At 51.2% G+C, this 26,924-nt stretch overlaps 1 protein-coding gene across 7 annotated transcripts in view; it reads left to right on the top strand.

Moving 5' to 3' along the window:
- Nucleotides 1-25,321, top strand: part of Dtx2 (deltex E3 ubiquitin ligase 2) — a 41,626-nt gene extending 16,305 nt beyond the window's left edge. For 4 of the 7 annotated variants that reach the window (XM_051161273.1, XM_051161274.1, XM_051161272.1 and 1 more), the window contains 9 exons: nucleotides 425-767; nucleotides 2,518-3,154; nucleotides 12,746-12,849; nucleotides 18,457-18,594; nucleotides 20,608-20,681; nucleotides 21,143-21,301; nucleotides 22,912-23,073; nucleotides 23,720-23,809; nucleotides 24,709-25,321. In XM_051161273.1, the coding sequence (XP_051017230.1) occupies nucleotides 500-767; nucleotides 2,518-3,154; nucleotides 12,746-12,849; nucleotides 18,457-18,594; nucleotides 20,608-20,681; nucleotides 21,143-21,301; nucleotides 22,912-23,073; nucleotides 23,720-23,809; nucleotides 24,709-24,936 (1,860 nt within the window). In that variant the 5' untranslated portion in view covers nucleotides 425-499 and the 3' untranslated portion in view covers nucleotides 24,937-25,321. The remainder of the gene's footprint in view (nucleotides 1-424; nucleotides 768-2,517; nucleotides 3,155-12,745; nucleotides 12,850-18,456; nucleotides 18,595-20,607; nucleotides 20,682-21,142; nucleotides 21,302-22,911; nucleotides 23,074-23,719; nucleotides 23,810-24,708) is intronic. The other 3 variants (XM_051161276.1, XM_051161279.1, XM_051161277.1) reach the window with 3 other exon arrangements.
- Nucleotides 25,322-26,924: the final 1,603 nt, after the last annotated feature.

Below are 26,924 nucleotides of genomic sequence, written 5' to 3'. Positions count from 1 at the left end.
GCAGAGATCCTTTTGCCTCTGCCTCCAGAGTGCTGGGATTAAAGGCATTTACAACTACTGCCCGGCTCCAAGAATGCCTTCTAATTATCCTGTCTGTTCAAGCAGAGATGAGGATCAAGAGTTGATTGATGGTACTCTGAAGGTGGTAGAGAAAAGCTGGTTTTCAGCCATGCAGTGGTGGTACACACCTTTAATCTTAGCACTTGGGAGGCAGAGGTGGGTGGATCTCTCAATTGGAGGCCAGCCTGGTCTACAGAGAGAGTTCCAGGATAGCCAGGGCTACACAAAGAAACCTTGTCTCAAAAAAAAAAAAAAAGAAAAAAAAAAAAAGAAAGAAAGAAAGAAACAAGTAAAGAAAAAGTTGATTTTCTTCAGCTGCCTGACAAGGTCCCCAGTGTGAGTAACTGCTGTGTCTTTTCCCCAGGTTCCTTGGAGGTGCTGGGCAATGAACTTGAGCCTGCAACCCAGAGTGGTCTGAAGTCTTCAGGGAAAGCGGAAGATGGCCATGGCCCCAAGTTCGTCTCTGCCACAGGTGTACCCTAGCCCTGTGGTGGTAGCTGTGTGGGAATGGCAGGATGGGCTTGGTACCTGGCACCCCTACAGTGCCAGTGTCTGCTCCTTCATTGAGCAGCAGTTTGTTCAGCAGAAGGGCCAGCGTTATGGACTGGGGAGCCTGGCCCACAGCATCCCCTTAGGCCAGGTTGACCCCTCACTGGCCCCTTACATCATCGACCTCCCCAGCTGGACCCAGTTCCGCCAGGACACTGGTAAGACCCTTGTGCTCCCATGAGGGGCCTGGCTTTGGGCTGGGTACCAAGCCTGGCTTTAGCTTATGGTTGTGACTGACAGGTCTTCTATCTCTACTCTTTGCATGTTCACATCTGATGGGAGGGTGCTTTAATTAACAGCTTCTGGGGCTGGAGGATGTAGCTCAGTTGGTAGAGCGCATACCTCAAATGCAGGAAGCCCTGGGCTCTAGTCCCTGCACTGTATAAAACTGTTGCTGAGTATATACCTGTGTCTGTAGCATTCTGGAGGTGGAGGCTGAAGGGTCAGGAGTTCAAGGTCATCCCTGACTATATAGTAAGTTCTAGATCAAGCTAGGCTACACAAAATCTTATCCTAAAAGAAATCAGCCGTCACCTGGGAGAAATGGACATTTTAACAGATGGGTTGGGAGCACATGCAGAGGCTCTCTTGTCTCCTTCCTCCTCCAGCAGACTGGAGAGCAGAGCCTGGATTTGGTAATGCCGTAGTAGTTTAGAGAGTCTTGTGCTTATATTCACTTCAATACTTGGGAGGCCAAGGGTAGAGTACTGGTATTTGATTTTGAGACTAAACTGTCTCAAGGAGGATTAAAAAAAAAAAAAGCCTTATTGCTGGGTATGGTGGCGCATGCCTGTAATCCCAGCACTTGGGAGGCAGAGGCAGGTGGATCGCTGTAAGTTCCAGGACAGCCTGGTCTACAAAAAGAGTCCAGGACAGCCAGGAGTACACACTGAGCCTTGTTTGACAAGAAAGCTACTAGCCTCTCTTGCCATAGAGGGTGAGCCCTGGCTTTGTGACTTGGTCCTTTGGTGCGCTTTGCCTTGTGAGCCTCTGCACCCTACAGTGAAATTGGACAGAATAGGCTCTGCCAGTCCCTGAGTCAAATAGTCATGTGACCATGTGCCTACAGTGATGATGTTGAGTTACTCAGGGGAAAGAACTGAGGCTGGGGATGTAGCTCAGTGGTAGAACCCTGGGGTCCATCTTCAGCAACACAGACACAGAGATATACATATGCAGACACAGATGCACATGTAGACAAACATATACCCCAGACGTGCCACACATATACCACAGACACATGCACACACATAGATACATGTGCAGACATACACAGACACAGATGCATATACAAACATGACACATACACACCACTGACAAACATATACCACAGATGGGTGCACATATACACCATAGACACTTGCACACACAGAGATGTAAATACACACACACACACACACACACAGAGATGTATACATACACACATGTGAACAGACAGCATGGGGACACCACAGACACACACATGCAGACATAGGTACAAACGTAGTTATCCATACAAAACACAGAAACACACAGATGTATATATTTTTTAAAGATTTATTTGTTATTTATATAGTATTCTGCTCACATGTGTGCCTGGACTCCAGAAAAGACATCAGATCTCATTATAGATGGTTGTGAGCCACCATGTGATTGCTGGGAATTAAACTCAGGACCTTTGGAAGAACAGCCAGTGATCTTAACCTCTGAGCCATCTATCCAGCCCCCACACAGATATATTTTGACACCACAGACATACCACAGACAGGCAGATGCACACACATACATAGGCACACATGCCACAGGCATATGCATACAAAGCAAATACATATACCCACAGAAAGATGGGTGTGGCACTATACACCTGCAGTGTTAGCATGTGCAATGGCAAGAGGGGTCTCCTTTATGGGTTCTGATCTTTTTCTGCAGGCACCATGAGGTCTGTGCGCAGACACCTGTTCTCACAGAATTCTGCCCCAGGCCAGGGCATCGTCTGGGAGTGGCTGGGCGATGATGGATCCTGGATAGCCTATGAAGCTAGTGTCTGTGACTATCTGGAGCAGCAAGTGGCCCGGGGCATCCAGGTTGTGGACTTGGCCCCACTGGGGTATAACTATACCATCAACTATGCCTCCCTAACGCAAACCAACAAGACTTCCAGCTTCTGCCGGAATGTGCGACGCCAAGTGGGGCCAGTCTACCCAGTGACTTCAGTCATTGCCCCCCCAGGCCAAATGGGACTCGTCTGCTCTTGCCAACAGTGCCTCCACGGTAGCGGAACTGGCCCCGTGTCAGGTCGCTACCGCCACTCCATGACCAACCTGCCTGCGTATCCTGCTCCCCAAGCGCCCCACCGGACTGCCACTGTCTTTGGGGCCCACCAGGCCTTTGCCCCATACAATAAACCTTCACTGTCTGGGGCCAGGTCTGCGCCCCGGTTGAACACCACCAACCCCTGGGGTGCACCACCTCCTGCTCCAGGCAGCCAGTCCTTGTTCCACTCCAGCCTTTCCCACCTGGGGCCACAGCTCCTGCCCTTAGGACCGTCCACCTCCAGTGGAACCAGGTACCTCACAGTGGGAACTTCACCTTTACCCATGTGGAAAGCCTCTCCCTCAGCCTTGCATCTACAGGCCTGCTTACCCCTGGTGTGTTGTCTGTTGCGTGTGCCACATACGTGCTGAGCTTCCTTAGTTTTCCAGTTTGGCATCTCGTGGAGCTGCTGTAACTGTGGCAGTCGGATTATTGAGTCCTGGAGGCCAGGGATTGGCAGTTTTGTTTTTAAGTGATAGGGTCTTATGTAGCTCAATTTGGCCTCAAAAATTGCCTATATAGCTTTATAGCTCTATGTTGCTCTACCAAGCGAGTGCTGGGGACCAAACCCACGGAGGGCTTTGTACCTGCCAGGCATGCACTTTACCGATTAAGCACAGCCCCAGCTCTGTTTCCATTATTTTAAAACAGACTCAGTCTGTAACCCAGGCTGGCCTGGAACTCCATGTGCAGCCCAGGCTGTCTTTGAACCTTCAACACACTCCCTGCCTCAGTGTTGGGATTATAAGCCACTCCCCATTCCCCAAGAGTCCGCTCTTTCTCAGGATTGTAGAGTGCTTGTTGTGAGTTGGTTCTCTCTCACCACATGGGGCTGGGATTGAACTCAGATCATCAGGCTTGACGACAGTCTCCTTCACCCACTGAACCAGCTCACTGGCTCTGGTATTTTATCTTTCTCTTTATTTTGTTTTGTTTTTAGAAAAAGTTTCCCTTTGTAGTTTCAGCTGGCCTAGAATTCTCCATCCTCCTATTTCTTCCTCTTGAGTGTTAGGCAATCACTGTCCCATCCTCAGCACCGCCATCAAAAAAAAAAAAAAAAAGGGAAGAAGAAGAAGAAAAAGCAAGTGCCCAGCACATTCTTGGCTAGTAGAGTTCTCTAAGGCCCACTTGAATAAAAGGAGCAGCCCAGGCCTTTGATACCTTGGCAAGCTTTATTCTTCAAAATTGCGGCATGAAAGCCAGGCGTGGTGGCGCACGCCTTTAATCCCAGCACTCGGGAGGCAGAGGCAGGTGGATCGCTGTGAGTTCGAGGCCAGCTTGGTCTACAAAGCGAGTCCAGGATGGCCAAGGCTACACAGAAGAACCCTGTCTCGAAAAACAAAAAACAAAAAAAAATTGCGACATGAGCTGGCATGGATATCAGAGATGTTTGCCTAGAACCTGCAGATGTGGCTTAGTGCAAGAATGACTCTTTAGAATCCTCCACGCTTGGGGCGTGGCTCAGTGGTAGAGCCCCTGCCTAGAATCCCCCAGTGAGGGGCTGGGGTGTGGCTCGGTGGTAGAGCCCCTGCCTAGAATCTCCCAGTGAGGGGCTGGGGTGTGGCTCAGTGGTAGAGCACCTGCCTAGAATCCCCCAGTGAGGGGCTGGGGTGTGGCTCAGTGGTAGAGCACCTGCCTAGAATCCCCCAGTGAGGGGCTGGGGTGTGGCTCAGTGGTAGAGCACCTGCCTAGAATCCCCCAGTGAGGGGCTGGGGGTGGGGCTCAGTGGTAGAGCACCTGCCTAGAATCCCCCAGTGAGGGGCTGGGGTGTGGCTCAGTGGTAGAGCACCTCCCTAGAATCCCCCAGTGAGGGGCTGGGGTATGGCTCAGTGGTAGAGCACCTGCCTAGACTCCCCCAGTCAGGGGCTTTGGGTGTGGCTCAGTGGTAGAGCACCTGCCTAGAATCCCCCAGCAAGCTCAATAGTATCCTGCCTGCCTAGCATGGTACCTAGATGCCTGCCAGCACCTTAAAAAGAAAAGCAGTGAGTTGTGTGGGGCACATGAGGCTGGCATGAGTATGCAGAGTAAAGGGAGGGAGGTGCCCTTGGGGGGCAGTGAGGACGGGTCTGCTAGACAAGGGAGAGTAGAGGGCATGGGTCAGCATTCCCCAGGGTGTCCTTCTTTTATCATTGGAGCATGTGAACTTCCTCTGGGACGTGAGAATTGGGGGTCCAGACAGGTAACACCAGGGCATGAGCTGCAGGGCTCCCAGAGATGTCACTCCCTCATGTGTCAGTCTTTGAGGGAACGGGATTCTGTGGCTAGCCTAGGACAGTGTGAGGTAGACTTAAGCTTTGTTGAGGTATGTCTCTTTCTACGTCTTCTTTTCCTGTCTTCCCTCTTTCTCCTCACCACCTCATCCTCCTGTTCTTTTTCTCCCCGTCCCCTCCCCGTTCTGTTATTCTCTTCCTCTCCCAAGCAGTGTCTCACTCTGTAGGCTGGCCTAGAATTTACTGTGTAGCTCAGGGTGTCCTCAGACTCAGTCCTTCAGCTCATGAGTGCCACCACACCCCGCTGGGGCAACTCAACAGAGCTCTAACTGGGGACCTGGGATGAGTCAGACCTCGTGAGCCTTGGATCTTTTTTCCTGGTGTAGGGCTCCTGCAGGTTGGGGCTCTCTTCTCCCCATGTACAGGCCTACAGACACTGCAGGGACTCTGGCAGGCCAGGCAGATGATGAGGGAGGCCCCCGGGCAAGCTTATGTCTGCTGGACAGGCGCTGCCTGTTGCTTCTTGCCGGGTGGCAGGAGACAGGAGAAACTGGGCCAGCCTGCTGTGTTGGTCGGATAGCCTCAGAGCAAGCTGGGTGCCTCTTGGCATCAGTCACTGCATCCCTGTTCCCTCAGGCCTTTCTGGATCTGGGAGGGGTGTCCTTTCACTTGCATGGACCTATCCAGTCTGGAAAAGCAAGCATTTACCCATATCTCTTTAAATTAAAAAAATAATAATAATTACATGTATATATTTTGTGTGTGTGAGAGGGTTAATGTGTGCTTGTGGAAGTTAGAGATGGCCTGTTGGCGTCAGCTCTCTCCTTCCACCATGTAGACCCTGGGGAATTGTGCTCAGCTCTTCAGGCTTGGTGCCATGTTGCCATCCTTCCATATCTCATTTATTCTGTGGCTTTCTTTAAGCACTGTGCTATGAGGGGTGGTAGAGCCACGGGTAGCCCGCCTGCCCTGCCCCCATCTCCTCCCCCAGCTGGCACTGAGAGAAATGCAAACATTTGGCCCCTTGATCTCCCCAGGGGCTGTGGGAACAGGTCTCACAGCCAAGTGAGGGTCAACAGCATTGGGTGAGAGTTTACTGAGCTGTGTGTGGAGGGAGGAGGTGGCTCGGCAGGCAGCTTGAGCCTGAAGAGAGCACATAGGGTTGGGGAAGCCTAGCGACCATGAGCGAGCTGATATGCCAGGCTTTTGTGGAAACGCACATTCTTTTTCTTTTTTTGCTCAGTCTAGGTGAAATTTGCTGTGCCCCCTGGGAACATGCACTCCAGACAAAGCTGTGTCATTTGTAACTGAGCTTCTGGGTGTAACTACATTTCCTTGTAGCTGAAGTTTTATCCCTTTAAGCAGCAAAACATGTGCTGTAATGAGGGCACTGGAAAACTTTCCAAAATGTGTCATGTTCACGCCTGTCCCTGTAAATCAGGGCAGGACAACCCTTAGCGTTTTGATGAAGGGTGGTGATGAGAGCTGGCGGCTTTGAAACACTAGCCAGGTGTGTCCAACCCGTGCCGCACAAGCTTCATTCAGCTGAGGATAGCCATGAATGAGGCCTAACCGTGGTGTTAACTTTATGTGGACAAGAGAGTGCTGTAGGTGTGCATGTGCATGTGTGCTGCGGATAGAGGCTTACATGCAAATAAAGTCAGAGGTCCTGCCTCAGGACTTAGTTACCTTGTTTTTAAAAGAACTTAAGGGCTGGAGAGATGGCTCAGAGGTTAAGAGCACTGCTTTTCCAAAGATCCTGAGTTCAATTCCCAGCAACCACATGGTGGCTCACAACTTTCTGTAATGTGATATGATGCCCTCTTCTGGCGTGTGGGTGTACATGCAAGCAGAACACTGTATATATAATAAATAGATCTTTTTTAAAAAAAAAAGAACTTTAAAAAAGGATCTTAAAAATATGTGTATTAGCCGGGCGTGGTGGCGCACGCCTTTAATCCCAGCACTTGGGAGGCAGAGGCAGGCGGATCGCTGTGAGTTCGAGTCCAGCCTGGTCTACAAAGTGAGTCCAGGATGGCCAAGGCTACACAGAGAAACCCTGTCTCGAAAAACCAAAAAAAAAAAAAAAAAAAAAAAAAATGTGTATATGATATGTGAGTGTGAGTGTGCGTGTGTCTGAGGAGGTCAGAAGTGGGTGATGGATCCCCGGGCCTGGAGTTACAGATGGTTGTGAGCTACCTTGTGGGTGCTGGGAATCAAATCTGGGTACTCTGGAAGAGCAGCCGGAACTCTTACTTGGTTTGGTTTTTTGGTTTTTTGAGACAGGGTTTCTCTGTGTAGTCTTGGCTGTCCTGGACTCACTTTGTAGACCAGGCGCCTCGAGCTCAGTGATCCACCTGCCTCTGCCTCTTGAGTGCTGGGATTAAAGGTGTGCACCACCACGCCCAGCAGCAGGCAGAACTCTTACCAATCTCTCCAGCCCCTGACTGTAGTTTTTATATTAATTTTGTTAATCTAGTTTGTGTGTGTGTACAAGTGTGCACTCTCCACACTACAGGTATAGAGATAAGAGGATTGCTCACAGAAGTTGCTTCTCCTTCCGTCATGTGGGTACTAAGGAATGATTCAGGTCCTCAGGCTGGCCAGCCTGTGCCTTTACCCACTCAGCCACCTCACCCTGCCCACCACCACCTCTCCCTCCTCACCTTTGATTTTGGTTTTCGGTTTGTGTGTGTTTTTGGGTTTTTTTTGGAGACAGGAGTTTGCAATTTAGTCAGCTGGCTTGGACTGTATGTAACTCAGCTTGGCTTGAACTCTCCTGCCTTTTGGGACTACATCTGTTGGGTTCTTCTTGCAGTTCTGCGGGCCCTCCCCCCACTGCTGCTGCCCTGGGAGTCCAGCTGCCACCGCCTGTGTGATTAGACAAGGATGCTGCCTTGTCCCTGTCCTTGGGTCAGCCAATGTCTGTCTGTGTCTCTGGCTCTCTTGTCCTCTTTGAGATTAGGGTGTTATATGTTGCAGGTCCAGAATTTTTCATTATTAAATGCTATTTAAGCTGGGTGTGGTGGCACACTCCTTTAATCCTAGCACTCGGGAGGCAGAGGCAGAGACAGGTGAATCTCTGTAAGTTTGAGGCCAACCTGGTCTACAAAGCAAGTCTAGGACAGCCAAGGTTACACAGAGAAATCCTGTCTTGAAAACCTCCCCCCCAAAAAAATTAATTTAATGAATTAACTTATTTTTGAGACAGTATCTCACTGTGTAGCTCTGGCCACCTGGGAACTCACTGTGTAGTCCAGGCTGACCTCAGATTTATAGATTCCATCTGCCTCTGCTTCCTGAGTGCTAAGATCAAAGGCATGTGCCACCCCAGAAAAACAGCTCAGCTGCTTTTAAATATTTTTCATTACATTTATGTGTGTGTCCACATACACACATGCATATGCATACCTGTGCTGTGGCACACATGCAAGGTTAGAGCACTACTTGTGGGAATTAGTTCTCGCCTATCAGTGTGTTCCCAGGGACACAAGTCAGACTCGGTCATCAGGCCTGGTAGCAAGGCTCTTTACCTTACTGAGGCATCTTGCTGACCCCTGAACTTTTCTTTTTCTCTTATGCTGTGCTGGGACTGTCTATTCAGTGAGGGCTCTGGGGCCTGCTTTGTCTTTATTCTGTTCCTGGGAGAGATGCAACACCCCTCTATAGATAGCTCCGGAGTGGGACTTGGCATGCTCATTTCATAGTCTCGCCTCAGAGACTGTCATTAGCCTGTCCAGATTGGAGCTGAATGTAGCCCAAGTCCGGGAGGGGGGGGGGGCGACTTTGGATTTCCTTCTGCTTGAGCTTCATCCTGCCTGGGACAGTGAAGTTCTGTACAGAACGTTGAAAGTCAGGATGGGGGTGTGGCTCCGTTAAAGCTCTTGATTATTAAGTGGGAGTTCAGAGCCCCCAGAAAACCACACAAATGCCTGGTAGGTGTCACAGTTCTCCCAGAATTCCATCCTCTGAAAGGTGAGAGAAAAGATCCCCAGAGCAAAGTGGCTGGCAGGACCAGTCAGTCATAGGTGAGCTCCTGGTTTGATTGCCAGATCCTTCCTCAGTGAGTAAGATAGAAGAGCAACTGAGGATGGTGTCAGACATGATGTCTACATGCCATACATACATACACATACATACATACATACATACACACATGCATATCACAGCCAGGCAGTGGTGGCACACGCCTTTAATCCCAGCACTCGGGAGGCAGAGGTGGGCGGATCTCTGTGAGTTCAAAGCCAGCCTGGTCTACAAAGCAAGTCCTTGACACGGAGAAACCCTGTCTCCAAAAACAACAAACAAACAAAAACACCAAACATGTATATCACATACGCTCGCATATCACACATTCAGATTCCTTGTCTCACAGACTCAGCGTCATTTAGTTTGGAGTCCAGCTTCTTCTCACTTGTGTGTCTTCCTGGTGAGGGAAGACTTGGAAATGGGGCAGCAGTCAGGGACCCCATCTCTGTGGGCCCATGGGCTTTTCTCCCTGGCAGCTCTCTCGTGTTGGGAAGTTGTACAGCCAGGCTTTGATGCTTCTGGCACTCTTGATTCAGGGCTCACGTTCACTGCTGTCTGGAGAGGTGACTGGGGCAAAGGGCGTTTGTTGCATTTATTTATTTGTCTGTCTTTTAGAACAAGGTCTTGGCTGTGTGGCCCTTGGCTGGCCTGGAATTACTCTGTAGTGTAGTCTTGTCTCTTCTTCCCGAGTGCCGGGTTTGCAGGTGTGTGCCACCACACTCTGCTGAGTACCCTCACTTGTGGGGTGTCTGAGTCATTCACATCACAGCTGACCCACCTGAGAAGGGGAGGGGGAAGCAGCTGCTATGGTGGCTTGCACCTGTAGTCCTAGCACTTAGTTTGAGCACAGCCTGGGCTACATGCTGAGTTCAAGGACAGCCTGGGATACATATGAGACTATCTAAAAGGGGAAGGGGCACCTGAGCCGGGGTTGTAGCTTAAGTAGTCTTGCCTAGGAAGTCCCAGGTTTAATCTTTAGCACCTCGTAAACGGAGTGCATAGTGTACACCTATAATTCCAACACTCCAGAGCTGGAGGCTGGAGTTCAGAGTCATCGTCAACTACTTAGTGAGTTCCCAGCCAGCTTGGGTCGCTTGTTACCATAGCTGAAGGGAAAAGGTAGAAACAGGCTCAGGGAAAGGTGGAGCTTGCACCTACTGACGCCTACTGACAGTTGGGTAGACTCAGTACCTCAGCCCAACTCTGACTCTAACAGAGCACTCTCAGCCTTCTTTTGGGGCTGAGAATATAGGGGACAGGGAACCCCACCAGATGAGGCTATCTTTTTTTTTTTTTTTTTTTTTTTTTTTTTTTTTTTTTTTTTTTGGTTTTCTGAGACAGGGTTTCTCTATGTAGCCCTGCCTGGCTATCCCAAGCTGGCCTCAGACTCACAGTCACCCACCTGCCTCTGCCTCCTGAGCACTAGATTAAAGGTATATGCCACTGCCGCCCTGCCTAGAACCCATACTTTAGACCAGATTGGCTTGGAACTAAGATATCCATCTGCCTCTGTCCTGGGCTTAAAGGCATGCTCCACCACTGTTCAGCAAATAAAGCGCCTTTCATCACTCAGGCCAGCCCTAGAGCACTGCTCTCTTTCAGACCCCAGGAGGCTTTCCCTCAGCCCAGCCCCAGTTGGGGGTGTGTGTGTGTGTGTGTGTGTGTGTGTGTGTGTGTGCTTCCCAGCTGGATGAGATCACCAGCTTTCTACCCTCTACCTCTGTGATCTGTGGCCGGCTGTGTGGCAGGTCTGGGGCCGACCCTGGAGGCAGTGGCTGGTACGCCCTTAGCTGTACACTGTGCCAGAGTGCCTTCCATGTTGTGGGCTGGGCTCTGAGGAGCTTCCATGTGTGGGAAGGTCTGTAATCTTCACATTTCATCATCAGAATGGGCAGGGATGCATGGAAGGATGCCGAAGGGCCCCAGGAGTGGGAAGGAGGGGCTGGCAGGAACTCAGGCCTTTGGCCAACTGTTTTCAAAGTAGAGCTCTGCCTCAAACCAGAATGGCCTGCATGTGGTGTGTTACCATGTGGGCTGTTCATGCATCCATTTATTCTGTAGTATTAGGGATTGAACCTACGGCCTCACTCACATTAGACAAAGATTTCCCACTGAGCTACAGCCATAAGTCTCTTTTTTACGTTCACTTGTATATTCTCTATGTGTATGCATGCATACATACCGTTCACTTACATTTGCTTTTTCATGTATGCATGGAGGTCAGAGGACAACTTTCCGGATTGAGTTCTCTCTTTCCACCCTATCAGTTCAAGGGCTTGAATTCAGGTCATCAGGTTTGTTAGCAAGTGCCTTTCCCCTCTGAGCCATCTCACTAACTTCCCATAGAAACAAAGTCTTAGCAAGTTGCCCAGGCTCTTAAACTCTGTGTGGCCCAGGCTGGTGTTGACCATGGTAACCCTCCAGAATACCCAGGCTGACAGACCTGTACCATCCAGCCTGCCTGTCGCCATTTGAATGTGAGGACTTAGAACCAAATAATGTTGATAATAGTCACTGTGATAAACAGTTTTATCTCATTTATGTACACGTGTGCGTGGTGTATGTGTACATGTGGATACATGCATGTTGAAACCAAAAGTCAACACTGGGTGTCTTCTCACACTACTGTTTTTAATTTATTTACTTATTTTTATTTTGCTGACTGGGAACTTGCCACAGAGACCAGGCTGGCCTTGAACTCAGCCTTCCACCTGCCTCTGCCTCCTAAGTGCTGGGATTAAAGGTGTGCGCCACCACACCTGGCCATAAGCTTTATTTTGAGGATTCATCTTGGTAGGAATTCCACAGAAAGAGTGTTGGATCTTCCTGGTTGCACAGTGTGTGATACTGTCTTGGCCATGACTGGCAATCTTGGTCTCTATTGCTTGTCACCATGGCCCAATTGTGCAGGTTCCCTGAGAGCTTTCCTGGTTTGTTTTTGTTTCTGTATTGGCCCTTTGAGGCAGTCTCCCTCTGTAGCCTAGGCTGGACCGAGGCTGCCTCTGAACTCATTATATAGACGAGGGTGGTCCTAACTCCTGTCAAATCTCCTGCCTGTGCCTCTTGAGTACTGGGATTACAAGCATGTGTCACGATGCCCAGCTGAGAGCCCTCCTTAATTTTTTTCATACATTTATTTAGTGTGTAGGGATGCCCACACGCTGCAGCCCACATGTCACAGATCAGAGGGCAGTTTGTAGGAATTGCTTCTCTGCTTCCACCCTGTGGTTCTGGGAATTGAATTCAAAGCTGCCAGGCTCTGTGATAGGAAACCCCACAAATACAGCGTTGTGCCACCTGTTGGTCTGAATGCTCTCCGTGTGTGTGTGTGTGTGTGTGTGTGTGTGTGTGTGTGTGTGTGTGTGTGTGTTTTGCATGATTCACCATATGAAACACCATATGTAAGTGACAGAATGCCTTTTAATGTGCACTTGAAACCTGGTTGAATGCCTTGTCTTGAGAGTTTGTGAACCGCCTGAGGAAATAGCTCATGGGCCTCCACCCACAGTTTGCTGAAGAAAGTGCAGCCAAAGAACTACCCAGGCTTGCAGATTCCCTGCTCTGCGTGGCACCACCCACTGAGTTTGCTCTCTTTTCTCCTCAAGTGCCTCCTTCCCCATCGGTCCCTCCTCCAGCAGCCCAGGGAGCACCCCTACCACTGTGCCCGTGCAGATGCCAAAGCCCAGCAGGGTCCAGCAGGCGCTTGCAGGTAAGTGTCCTAACAGACTGTGACCCATGGGGCTCAGTGGGGAGGGAAGAGTGAAGACCCTGTCACCCTTTGGGGACCTTAGGGAAATCCAAAGTGACTTCTTGGGGATCAGTGCCACTTTGGGATTATCAGTATTCCACAGGGAGTAGTTAAGGACCCTTTGTAGCCCTGGGAGTGAGGGTGGGGTTGAGAGTGAGGTGGGGGCACCAGCCTGGTGGAGAGCTTTCTAGTATTTGCATCCAGTTAAACTGTAGTTAGAGCATATCCTTACAGGATTCTCAAGGGAGTCATGAGACCTTTTGGCCCCAGTTAGGTCTCTGTGTGTGTGTGTGTGTGTGTGTGTGTGTGTGTGTGTGTGTGTGTGTGTGTGTGTTTTAGGATTTGTTTATTATATGTATGTGCCTGGGTGCTGGGAACTGACCTGAGTCCTCTGCAAGAACAGCAAGTGTTTTTAACTGTTGAGCTGTCTCTCCAGCCCTAGGTCTTGGAGGTTTGCCTTTGGGTTTGTTTTCTGTGAGAGTACATGTGGTGGAGCCAGAGGACTACTGCAGGTGGTGGTCTTCAGCAGCCAGTCGCCTTGGTTTTTAAGAGTCAGTCTTTCTCGGCCTGGGACTCACAGGTTCTGCTAGGCTGGCTGACTACCTAGCCAGCTCTAGGGATTTGACTGTCCCCACTTCCCCAGCCTGAGATTACAAGTGCACACTTATGAGCATAGCTTTTTTGGGGATGGTAAAGGTTTTGAGACAGAGTCTCTCTGTGTAGCCTTGGCTGTCCTGGAACTCACTCTGTAGAACAGGCTGATCTCGAACTCACAGAGATCCCCCTGCCTCTGCCTCCCAAGTGCTGGGATTAAAGGTGTTTGCCACTACTACCCAGCTGTGGGCCTACCTTTTCTATTTAGTTTCTCATACTTGGCCCAATAATTTTTTACTAACTGTACTATGTTCCCATACCTTAAAACTTTTTTTTTTTTTTTTTTTTTTTTTTTGCTTTTTCAAGACAGGGCTTCTCTGTGTAGCCTTGGCTGTCCTGGACTTGCTTTGCCCTTGCCTCTGCTTCCATAAGTGCTAGGATTACAGGCATGCACCACCATGCTTAGCTTCTTAAAACCCTTTAAAATTGCATTCATTTGTGTGTAGAAGTGGTGGAGGGCATGCCATGGAGCATGTATGCAGGCCAGAGAACAGCCTGTAGGAGTCGGTGCTCGCCTTCTATCGTGTGACTCCCAGGGATCAAACTCAAGTCACGAAGCTCTGATGGAAGTATCTTGTCCTACTGGGCCATCTCACTGGCCACCCACCTGGCTCCACCCAGCCTCCTTTTTTCAAACAAAGTTCATGTAGCCCAGGCTGGTGGCAGAAGACCTTGAACTCCTGATGCTCCTTGCCTGTGCTTCTCAAGTGGCAGAGTTGCTCTCATGTGCCACTGTGCCTGCTTTATGAGGTGCTACAGCTTTGTGTGTGTTAGACAAGTACCCTACCAACGGCACTACATCCCTAGCCCTAAATAGGTCTTATCTTGTTTTGTTTGAGACAGGGACTCCATGTAGACCTCAGCCTCCTGACTGTTGGGATTACAGTTTTTGTTTTGCAATAGGATCTCAATATATATACATATATATATCACCCTAGATGGCATCAAAGTCCTGATCACCTTGCCTTAGTCTCCTGAATTCCTGAATTCTGTTTGGTTTGAAGTTGTTTTTTTTTTTTTAAATACCCACCCGGTACAGCCCCTAGCTATTTTGTGATGCATTGGTGTCCTGAGTTATGGCAAGAACATTGGATGGGGTGATGGCTGTGATGTTGACAGGTGGAACAGTTCAGAGGTACTAGGAATGTGTTTCCATCTCAGGAGAGCTATCTTCAGAGGAAGTGTGGGTGCCTTTGGCCTTTGTGGTGGGAGATACTGTGCAGGATATGAGAAGGCACCTTTGGAGCCCTCGAAGCTCTCCACAACCACGCCTACCATTACTTTATCACACCTTCTTTCCGGGGAACCACTGAGGTGATTTGCCACTTGTGGGGTGTGTGAAAAGGAGGACAAGCTGGAGAGATGACTCAGCAGTTGCGAGCACTTGATGCTGTGGTAGAGGAACAAGGCTTGGTTCCCAGCACCCATGTGGCAGTTCCCATGTCTTCTCCTGACCTCTGCAGGCACCAGGCACACACACGGTTCAGAAACATGCATGCAGGCAAAACAGTCATAGGCTTAAATGAAAAAACTTTTTTTTTGGTGGGGTAGGGGTTTCTGAGCATGCACACTGGGCAGCTTACATTCATAATCAAAAATAAATAAATTTGTTTTTGAAGCAGGGTCTCACTGGCTGGCTTTGAACTCACAGAGATCTGCCTGCTTCTGCCTTCTGAGTGCTATGGTTACAAGGTGTTCACTGTCATGCTTGGCCCCTCCCAAAAAAAATATCGAGGAGGACAGAACAGTGCCATGACTCTTGGTCATTTTCAGCTGATACAGGGCAATTAGCAACCAAGTTTGTTTGTAGTGAGTCCCTGTGTTGCACTGGGTGGTTAGATGGTGCAAGCTGTGGGCAGGGAAGTCTTCTGCAGCCTGGCCTCACACCTAGGTAAAGTCCATGTCAGTGGGGTGTAGGAAGAGGTTTGGTTTCGACCATTTTGAAGGAAGAGCCTTTCAGCTTGGCATCTAGGGAGGTCATGTGAAGTGGGAAAGGGTCATCCTGCCGTGCCCAGCTGTTGGATAGTGTTGTCACTAAGACAGCCCTTGGGTATTCATATTTTATCACTACATAACTGTGAAGTGGGAACTTTTTGCTAGCCTCAAACTGACTGTGTAGCTGCAGATGACCATGGACTCCTGAACTTCCTGCCTCTACCTCTCAAATGCTGGGATCACAGGGGTGTACCATCAGGCCCTGCTTATGGAGTATTGAGGATGGAACTCAGAGCACTGTACATGCTAGGCAAGCACCCTGCCAACTGAACCACATCCCCACCCCAGAGGTAGCTTTCCTTCCAAGCATCTTCGTTCTGGTGGAGGGTTTTTTTGTGTGTATGACTGGGGTTGTAGGCCCGGGCACTGTGTTAGACATGGCAGGAATATTGCGGCTTGGGGCCTGGGGGCTCATAGCAGGGGGGCGTCTCTGCTCCTCTGTAGACATGTACTGCGCCTCTGGCATAGGTGTACTGCCTGGGATGCTGAGCAGACAATAGTAGGTCAGTAGCATCCTTATCCTATAGGGATAAGGGAATGATACCAGCAAAAACAAACCTGAGCCGGGTAGGGTGGCGCAGGCCTTTAATCTCAGCACTTGGGAGGCAGGGGCAGGGGGATCGCTGTGAGTTCGAGGCCAGCCTGGTCTACAGAGTGAGGCCAGGACAGCCAAGGATACACAGAGAAACCTTGTCTCAAAAGAAAACAGCAACAACAAAACCAAACAAACCTGAGTGGTTTCAGACAGCTAGGTACAGAGAAGAAGGGAGCACAGTGAAGAAGCTAAGGTGGAGACAGCAGTGTGTACAGTGACGCCTGTCTGCTGAGAGTCACCTGCTCAGCCCCCCGGGACATGAGGGAAGCAACTCTATATTGCTTGCTTTTCTTCGTCATTGTGACTAAACACCCTGAGAGGTGACTGCGATGTAGAGGATTTTTAGTTCGGCTTACTATTCCACGGGGTGCACTGTCGCAGCCGGGAAGTATGGCTGCAGTCCTATGTGGCAGCTGGTCACATTGCGTGCTGTCTGGAAGCAGAGAGGTTGAAGGGTGATGCTCAGCTGGCCTCCTCCTTTTTATCCAGTCCAGTACCATGAAATGGTGCTGCCCATGGTTGGGGTGGGTCTCCCGCCTTAGTTACCCTAACCTAAAACCTCCCTCAGACATGCCATGATTCCTGTCAGTTGATGATGCTAACCACCAAAAGTCCACCTGTCGGCTTGACACCAAAGCAAGATGCTGCTGGGACCTGCATTCTAGTCAGAGAGTCATTACAAAATATTGGGGTGCTCTGAAGGAAAGCTAATTCATCCCTTTGCCACACAGCCCCCATATCCTGTGGGGACTGCATTTGAGCCCAGGAGCATCCTGAGTGTGGGATGATCTACGCTGGTGGCCCCACCCAGTAGATCCTGTGTGTACTTTGGTGCCTAAGTAAGAAGCGGCCCCATGATCCCCAGCCTGCCTTGGCTGTGCTGTCCAGGTGGTGGCTGGCCTCTGCTTCCATCCCCAGGGTGGCCTGCTCATTGCCTAGTTGAGAGCGGTGGCCCTGACTGCCCCTCAGCCCTTGTGCAGCAACAGCTCTGCTACAGGCAGTGCTCTCTAGTTCAGCCTGCCCTAGAAAGGAATGGCATGCTGGAGGGCTGTGCTTAGCCCTGGAGGCCTGTTCAGAGGACCAAGAAAGATGTTGTCAAGGTGGCTAAGAAGCCATTCCTGGAAGGAGGGTCTTCGGAGCCAGGCTAAGAACTGGGAGGGCTTGTATGTGTTTCTGTGTGGGGTGACAGTGTGGCAGTGACAAGAACCTCCAGGAAATATTGAGTTACCAGAGAGTGCAGAGGAGGGACAGCACAGCATAGGGGGTGGAGCGTCCATCTAGGAAGTGTGAGCCCCAAATAGGCGGTAGTCCTGTGGTTTGGAGACAGGAGCCTGTCCAGTGTCAACACCAGTGCCTATTGCAGGTTCTTGACAGAGAAGGCCACCGCTGGGGGCCCTGGGATGGCTTCAGTGTGGGGGCAGTCCACGGGTTACCACCGCAGCTCAGCAGTGTCTCTGACGCTGTATGTTAGTTACCTCACTCCTTACTGTGACACAAAACCAGACCAAAACAAACTAGGGAGGGAGAGAGGAAGGAAGACTCAGGGTTATTTTGTCTCACAGTCTGAGGACATGGTGTCGAAGGCACCCCCAGTCAGGAAGCCAGAGAGACGCATGCTGGTAGCTTGGCTTCCTTTCTCCTTTCCCAGACCGCAGCCCAGGGGGCAGAGTTGCCCACAGTCAGAGTGGTCTCCACCCCAGTTAATCTGGAGCCTCTCACAGATGTGCTCTGAGTGTGTCTCCTGGTGCTTTTGGAGCCTGCCATGTTGACCCTTGGTATCAGCCATTACCGTTATTACGGCACAGTCCAGAGGGACTGTGGACAGCTGGTGGAAGGCATCTCACTAGAGGCCAGGTGATCACAAGCCAAGAGGGTGCAGCCAGGCCAGGTGGAGCCAGTGCTGCTGGGACTGCCCCCTGTTGCCACAGTTTGGCTGCACCCTGCCACATCCCTGTCTCTTCTTCCTTCCCTGTACCTGACATGGGAGATGCCACTCGGGAGGCCCCTGCGCTGTTCTGCCTCTGCTCTCCTAAAGCCACCAGCCTTGTCCCTCCACCTCTCCTTGCATGCTGTGGGCGCAGGCTCAGCAGTTGCTTGTGCAGACTCCTGGGGAACTTGGGGTCCAAGTTCTCTGTTGTCTACCCTGGAGCTGCGTTGCTGGTAACCTTCCAGTCCCCAGATCCCCTCTCCCGGGGAGATTTCCGGTCTTGGTGGCCATCCACAATGTCATCACTTGGCCCCTGGGCAGTGTCATGAACAGCAGGTGTGGAATGCCTCCATCTAACGTTTGTCCCCTCTGCATGTCTGATCTCGCACCCGTGCAGGCATGACGAGTGTGCTGTCAGCCATTGGACTCCCTGTGTGTCTTAGCCGCGCACCCCGGCCCACCGGCCCTCCTGCCTCCCGTCCGGCCTCTAAAGGTCACAGCTCAGTTAAGAGGCTGAGGAAAATGTCCATGAAAGGTAGTTCCGGTTCACACACATTCTCCAGCCCTGCTCAGCTTCCTCCAGATCTTGCTGCCTGGACTCTTCCTTTGCCCTCTATGGCTCTTCTCTCCTTTTGCACCTCTTCCCCCCCACCCTGTCTGCCAGCAGAGGTGGCTGCTGGCATTTTACCATCTCGGCATTGTTGGGTGACAGGCTTGTCGCTGAGGACACGTAACTCTGCAATGTTTGCTGCAGATTGTGATACCACTGTCTCTTCAGGGGGCCTTACTGTCCTTGAACTCTGACCATCTTGCTGCCATCTCCCAAACATCGGTGTTGCAGGCATGTGCCACCACGTCCAGTTTATGTAGCATTGGGTTTGGAACCCAGGGAAGGCTCCATGCATGCTAGACAAATGGTCTACCAACTAAGTCAACCGTCCCAGCCTTCTGCAGAGGCAGATTTGTGGACAGGGTAGGCTGGCAGCTAATCAGCACACCCAGTTTGTTTGGGAAGAACACACACTTGGCAGTCCCTCTGGCCTTCTTGGATGTAGGTGCCTCTCATGGGATTGATGTAGCCTGCTGGCCTGTTTTAAGAAATGCCAATAACCGAAGCTCCTTTCAGCTCTAGAAGGCTGTGTGGGCAGGTGGGCAGCAAGATGTTTAGCTGGTCCTGAGCAGAGGGAGGTCAGGAGCTAGTGCTGGAAGAGAGGTCCTAAGGAAACCTGAAGACTGGTCTGTATAGCCATGGGACCTTCCTATCTTCTGTTTTTGAGACAGGCTGATGATGTATACCCAAGGCTAGCTACTTCAAGGCATTGTATTACCAGGCCTGATTAACTGGGCTTTTCTTTTTCATTTTAGCTAACTGAACTTTTCTTAAAGGCCCCCTAGTCTCCCATGTGGCAGCTTTTTGTCTTTTTTTTTTTTTTCCAGAGTATAGGTGTTTTGTAGGGACTGTGAGAGGGGTGTGTGTGTGTGTGTCTTTGGTGAGTATAAGGCATATATGGCGTATATGTGGTACCCTTCTACATTTCTACATTTCCCAGGAGCTAACAGCTCCTACCTTCCTACCAGTGACAACTCTTTGGGCCCCTGAGGTGGTAGGATTTGGTCATAGCATTTGAACTCTATCAAACCCCAGGTCCCCCGATTCCAGCTTTAATACTAAGGCACCTCCCCATGTGGCTGTCATGTGCTTCTCTGGGCTGAAGGGGTCCTATGGTCTGTCTCTCAGATTCTGAATCTTTGCAGCCATGGGCTGAGGGCTATAAGATAGCCTCAAACAGGAGCCCCACTGTGACCTCAGGCGACGTGGAGCCCCTGGCTGGATGGCTGCTTCAGATCTGCATTGTTCTCCCCTGGTCCCTTTTCTGGCCCTTTTCTGGCTTGGCTGCGACTGAGACCTTGCTGCCCCTTCTGCCCGACTTTTGCTTTTTGGAGAGTTCTAGCCCCTGGTTCCTGGTCCCCTGAGCTTCGTGCACTCATGCATAGCCAGCCATTTCCAGGATCACTTGGCTTGAGAGCCCAGTGAGCTTGTGACCCAGGCCCTCCAGCCCCAAGGCTGGGGGTGATGTGTTGTGACAACATTTCTCCATGCACACAGATGCTCACAAAGCCCCTCCCACACCCACTAGACCGGAAACTACTTCTCTCACTGAAATTTCCACAAAAGTGTGCTGACAGTTGGACAGGTGGCACTGCCAGGATCTGCTGGCATGCATTGCTCTCAGAGCTGCCCTTTGACACTTCTGGGGTGGTTTCCTGGGGGACATGATTCAGGGGAGTGAGCTGCTCTGTTATGGATCCTCTACCTCTGTGACCTTCCCTGCTGGACCAGCCCTGCCCCTCAGCAGGTAACCTGGGCTGGTGTCTGCGTCCTGCACCTGTGTGGAGGCTGCCCTGTCTTTTGAGCTAACTCTCCTATCTCGGCCCTGCTAACCTTTCCTCTTCGCAGCTGGAACTTCTGCCTGCCTGCTTCTTTCCTCAGCATTGCTCTCCCCATCTTGCATGCCTGGGACAGCACTCACATCCCACTCTCTTCCAGAAGGGGTACCTAAGCCCGAGCCGGAGCAGGTGATCAGAAAGTACAGTGATGAGCTGAGAGTGGCCCCCGATGAGGTATGTGTCCTAGCAGGAGGATCTCAGCCCTGGGGGTTCCAGCCTCTCATGGTTAGGTAGACATCACCAAGATGAGGCATGGCCAAGCTGAGATCCTGAGCAGTGTGCTTTCCCCTCAGGCCTGTGGGGTAGCCTGCCTGCCTGGCTCTGCTCGGGCCAGCTTTGTGAAGGGACAAGGTGGCCTTGTCCAAGAGACACCATTTCTCTCCTGGGTCTTGTCTCTAGTGAGAAACTTCGGGTTGTACTTTTTGCCTCATGGCCTGTGATTTTGGGCAGCCCTTCAGAGACGTTTGTGAAAGATGGCTCTGTGGACCTATGTCCTAGAGCAGTCACTGGGCTGTCTACAATGGCCTAGCATTATCTTCTTCTAACAGAACCAGGACTTTCTCCCCTGTACTGGTGCACTGTGACCCAAATAGTGGGTCACAGTGACAAATGTGTGCTGTGTGCCCTGCCTACAGGACTGCATCATCTGTATGGAGAAACTGACTGTGGCTTCTGGATACAGCGACATGACTGACAGCAAAGCCCTTGGCCCCATGGCTGTGGGCTGCCTAACCAAGTGCAGCCATACCTTCCACCTGCTGTGCCTGCTGGCAATGTATTGCAATGGGAACAAGGTACCACAATGGGTCTGGGTGGGGCTGCGAGGACAGGCCTGTCCCATGGTCCTTTTCAGGCCTACTGCCTCAGTGTGGTATTACATACCTGTAATCTCAATCTCAGTACTTGAGAAGCTGAGGCAGTAGGAACATAAGTTCTAGGCCAGCCTGAGATATATAGAGATCCTGTTTCAAGAAAACAAAACAAAGAAATAGCTAAGATATCTTTGGTGGTAGTGCAGCAGCAGGCTAAAGGGCGGCTGTGAGCCATGAGGTGACAGGCTTGGGATTGCTACTGATTAGACCAATAAGGGCCTGGACTGGGGTCATGTTTCAGTGGTAGAGCACTGCCCAGAGATCCCCAGTGAGGGCCTGTGGATGTGGCTCAGTGGTAGAGCCCCTGCCGAGAATCCCCCAGTGAGGGGCTGGGGTGTGGCTCAGTGGTAGAGCACTGCCCAGACATCCCCAGTGAGGGGCTGGGGTGTGGCTCAGTGGTAGAGCCCCTGCCTAGAATCCCCCAGTGAGGGGCTGGGTGTGGCTCAGTGGTAGAGCCCCTGCCTAGAATCCCCCAGTGAGGGGCTGGGGTGTGGCTCAGTGGTAGAGCACTGCCCAGACATCCCCAGTGAGGGGCTGGGGGTGTGCCTCAGTGGTAGAGCACCTGCCCTGGGTCCCACCATTAGCATCAGAAAAATAACCAAGGGCTTAGAGATGAATGTACATGAGAGTCCCTGAAGCCAACTCCAAGCTTTAGGGATATGACCAACAGGACTAAGTATGTGACTCCTCCAGCTTCCCTGAGGGAGGTATTCTAGACTCCTCCAAGCATTAGGCCTCTATCTCCTACACACTACCACTTCTACTGATCTCATATCTTCCTATCATCTGCTGTGTGCAGATGAAAAGGCTCAGGGCACCATGCATGGAACATACATGCTCTCTCAGCACTTAGGAGGTTGATGCAAGAGGCTCAGGAGTGTATGCAAGGCCAGTGCACTGCCTAAGACTTTGCCTCAAACCAAGCAACCAACCAACAACCAGCTAACAGACAGGGCAAGTACAATAGCTCGGCATGCAAAGGCCTTTCTGTATAAGTGTAATCCCCATGTAAAGGCGGAAGAAAGAACCAGCTCCATAAAGCAGTCCTCTGACCTCCACATGCATGTGCACACACAGAAGCACACAGGACTCTGCCCAGGGTCCTAACCCACTCCCCTCTGCAGGTTCACACAGGGAGAGTCCTACTCAGGCCTGCAGCAACTGAGCTGGCTGCTGTCCTGTGGGGTTTAGTCAGGCTGGGAAGGTAGGAGGGGGAACCAAGTCACACAGTAGTCACTGAGGTCTGGTTCCTTGTCCACTCTGTGACAGCTGTGTGCAAGAAGGTCTGTGAGGGTGACTAAGTGGAGACTTGACCCTCATTTTCCTACCACGGGCCAGTCTCCCAGTACCTCGCCAGTTGAGTGAGAATCAGGAGTTTGTGGTGCATAGTTTAGTCTTCTACAGTGCACCACCGAGGTCCAGTTTCTGTGAGGAGAGGTTGTGTGGGGTGCTGACCTCTCCTGCCATCTGGACGTGGCTGTTCAGGTGTGCTGGAAACTGCCTGCTCATTCTGTCATATCTGCCCTCTCTAGGACGGGAGCCTGCAATGTCCATCTTGTAAAACCATCTATGGGGAGAAGACTGGAACACAGCCATGGGGGAAGATGGAGGTGTTCAGGTTCCACGTGTCGCTCCCAGGCCACGAAGACTGTGGGACTATTCTCATTGTTTACAACATCCCTCATGGCATCCAGGTGAGGGGCAGCCCCCAACCAGGGATAGCCATTCCTGAGCACCCTTCTTCCTGCCGACTGTGCTCTCAGCATCTGCACCCAGAATAGGGGTTAGGACAGCCCTGCCTGGAGGAGTGCTGGAGTGTTGAGTAATGGAAGGCCTTTGGCCCTTCCCTGAGTGAGGGAAGGCTTTCCATAGGAGGTGACATCTGAGCTGATGTAGTCTGGGCAGAAGATCAAGCTTAAAGGCATGAAGAGTACTGTGTTGGGGGCTGGAGAATTGGAAGGGCCCATAAGTGTCTTGTGTAGGTGGTGGGGTACGGGGCAGGGAGGCTAAAGAGTGGGACAGGCCTCTTGTTCCTAAGGAACTCAACACCCAGGTTCCATGTCAAGAGACCCAGTCCAGGGGGTCAAAAAGAAAGGGAAGCCAGCAGGAGTGCCTATCCTTGCCCCTGGTAGAGTTCGGTGTCCTTAGGAAAGAGGAAGTTGTCAAGTCAATGGGCACAGGTTAAAGGCAGGTAGTCATGGCTGGGAGGCCACATTCACTTTGAGTCTTGGCACAGGAGGGACCCAGCTTGGAAGACTAGGCTGTGGATAACGCTTCAATGTCCTGTGAGCTGTGGCTGGCCACAGTTCTGCCATCAAGTTGTCTGCATTCCTCTCACAGGGACCAGAGCACCCCAGCCCTGGGAAACCCTTCACTGCCCGAGGCTTTCCCCGCCAGTGCTACCTGCCAGACAACCCCCAAGGCCGAAAGGTAAGGCCTCACCCCTACCCTGTTTGCTCTCCCTCCTCAGGGACCCACCCTGTGATTGGAGCATTGGCTCCAGAGAGGAGAGCCAGGTTCCACACTGGGGACACATGCCAGCTTGGGACCTCAGCAAGGACTTAGAGGCTAGGAAGAGCCTTCCAGGTCCGTAGAACAGCTGCCTTGGGGCCTGGGGAAGGGCTGAGGAAGCTCCAGGCACTCCAAGACCACTGCGGGTAGAGCTCTCCTGGCCGCTGCCTGTGGCTTGGTTGGTAGAGTGCTTGCCTTGTATGTGCAGAGCTGTGTAAACTGAGTACAGTGGCACATTTCTACAATCCCAGCCCTTGAGAGATGGAGGCAGAAGCGTTTAAAGCCAACCTCAGCTACATAGTGAGGTCCTCAGAAAATAAAACACTGAAGGTCTTCCAGCTACTGGGTGCTGGGATGGACTCTTTGTTTGTTTTCCTTTTATTTGGGGACCTGGGGCTGGGAGGGCCATGCCATGGCTCTCATGCAGAATTCATGAGAGAGAGCTCTCACCATGACATGAGGCCTGAGCACCAGGCTCTGGTCATCAGGTTTGTGTTGTGCACTGTGTCGTCTTGCGGCTAGCCGTCTTCATCTCTGTGCCTTCTGAGCTAGAGTTGGCAGACAAAGGCTCTACCACTGACTTCTACTCCTTGCCCCAAGCTATATGTGGACGACCTGAGGACAGGAGGGAGGGAGGCAGGGAGGCCTCTGGTCTAATCAGATTTGGACAGAAGGCCAACTCAGGGTGATCCCAAGATGGAGAGGGCTGGTGTCAAGCGTTCCAGGAGTCCCCAGTCCTTGGGACTGCGTGGGTCCACCTCACAGACATTCAAGGGCAGTGCGGCAGAGCCGAGCCCCAGTGGCTGTCTTCTCGGCAGGTCCTGGAGCTACTGAAGGTAGCCTGGAAGAGACGGCTCATCTTCACCGTGGGGACTTCCAGCACCACAGGTGAAACTGACACAGTGGTGTGGAACGAGATCCACCACAAGACCGAGATGGACCGGAACCTGACAGGCCATGGCTACCCAGACCCCAACTACCTGCAGAACGTGCTGGCTGAGCTGGCTGCCCAGGGCGTGACGGAGGACTGCCTGGAGCAGCAGTGACCCTTCAGGCCTGCCTCTGTCAGCCACCCCAACAGCCCCAGGGTGGGTGGGCAGGAAGGTGTGCCTTCATTGAGAGGCAAGAATTTTTGTCCGGGGTGCACAATGCACCCCTTCTTGAACTTGGGGCTTCTCCTTACCTCTCCTGCCACCCTCCTGTCTGGGCCAGGCTCTGCCTGGAAAATGGGCACCCTCAGTATTGTACTTGTGGAGGCTTACGCTGGAGCTACCTCAATGCATGGATGGGATCCGCCCTGCCAGCATCAGGTGGGCTGGTGACCCAGCAAGGGGTGAGCAGGGACGACCCTCCCAGCTTCTGGTCAGCTTCTCATACCTCAGTTTATTTGCAATAAAGACCCTATAGCCAACATGCATCTGTGTGTGCATGCACGCGCACCTGTCTGTCTGTGTGTGTATGACACTTGTATGTCACACTTAGCTTGCTGTGGTGGAGCAGGAGGCCATCTTCCTTGATCCCTAGCAAACCCCCCTCATACTTTCTTGTTTTTGCAAGCTACGGAGGTTCATTAGAGTTGCTTGCACAAACGTGGAAGGAGGGCTATTTATAGGAATGTGGGTAAATTAGCACTGGGTATACCAGCAATCACTACACCCCTATACACTCCTCCCTGTCTGTGATGGAGTGTTGCTAGGTAACGACAGCTGCGGTGACTTCATGAGTGCAATGTCCATGCCATGTCCAGAAGACAGTGTTTCATTCATAGCTCTACTCCCCAACCTCTGGAATTTTTTTTTTCTTTTTTTCTTTTTGGTTTTTTGAGACAGGGTTTGTCTGTGTAGCCCTGGCTGACCTGATCTCTTTTTGTAGACACGGCTGGCCTTGAATTCAACAGTGATCCGCCTGCCTCTGCCTCCCTGAGTGCTGGGATTACAGGTGTGCACCACTGTGCCTAGCTCTAACCTCTGACTTTCCTCCCCCTCTTCCTCTTCTGATTTTAAAAGAACATTTCCAGGTGGCCCTAAAATACTCTGAGCTAGCAAGGCTTGGTGGCACACACCTTTAATCCCAGCACTTGGGAGGCTGAGACAGGTGGATCACTGTGAGTTCAAGGCCAGCCTGGTCTACAAAGAGAGACCAGGACAGCCAAGGCTACACAAAGAAACCTTGTCTCAAAAAAAAAAGCAAAAACAAAAACAAAATACTGTGATCTAAGACTCACGTAAGTTATCCCTGGGGAAAAGGCCATTGGTTTCCTTGGCAGAGCCCCTAACTTGGCTGTACCCCAATCCTCAATCTTAGGCTGCCCAGGACAGCATTGGGCTGCATCCCCAGATTCTGTCATCCTCTGGGCTCTTATGGAGTCTTAGTGCTTTGAAGGATAGCAAGACTCAGGGAGAAGATGGACAAGACAGGCTAGAGAGGCTCAACAGTTAAGAACACTTGTGGTCCTTCCAGAGGACCCACGTTTGATTTCTAGCATCCATTGTCAGGGAGCTCAGACCTGCCTGTAACTCCAGGCAGCCCCAGGAGATAAATGACCTCTTTTATTCATGCACGCACATAAAACCCACGTAAAGAACTTATTTCCTTCTGTTTCTTTCAAGACAGGGTTTCTCTGTGTAGCCCTGGCTATCCTGAAAGTCACTTTGTAGAACAGGCTGGCTTTGAACTCACAGAGATCCACCTGCCTCTGCCTCCCCAGTGCCGGGATTAAAGGTGTGGGGGCCACCACCACCACTGGACAATTTTCTTTTAATGGACAGGGTCTGGCTGGGCTTGGTGGCACACGCCTTTAATTCCAGCACTTAGGAAGCATAGGCAGGAAGATCTCTGTAATTTCAAGGCCAGCCTGGCCTCCAAAGTGAGTCCAGGACAGCCAGGGCTACACAGAGAAATCCTGTCTCAAAAAAAAAAAATAAATAAATAAATAAATAAAAATAAAAATAAAAAAATAAACGGATAGCGTCTGAAGACATGGCTCAGCAGTTAGGTGTACATTCTCTTCTTGTGGAAAACCTAAGATCAATTC

The sequence above is a fragment of the Acomys russatus genome, chromosome 19 (assembly GCF_903995435.1).
Source record: "Acomys russatus chromosome 19, mAcoRus1.1, whole genome shotgun sequence".
Taxonomy (NCBI): Eukaryota; Metazoa; Chordata; class Mammalia; order Rodentia; family Muridae; genus Acomys; species Acomys russatus.
This window is presented reverse-complemented; position numbering and strand designations above follow the sequence as displayed.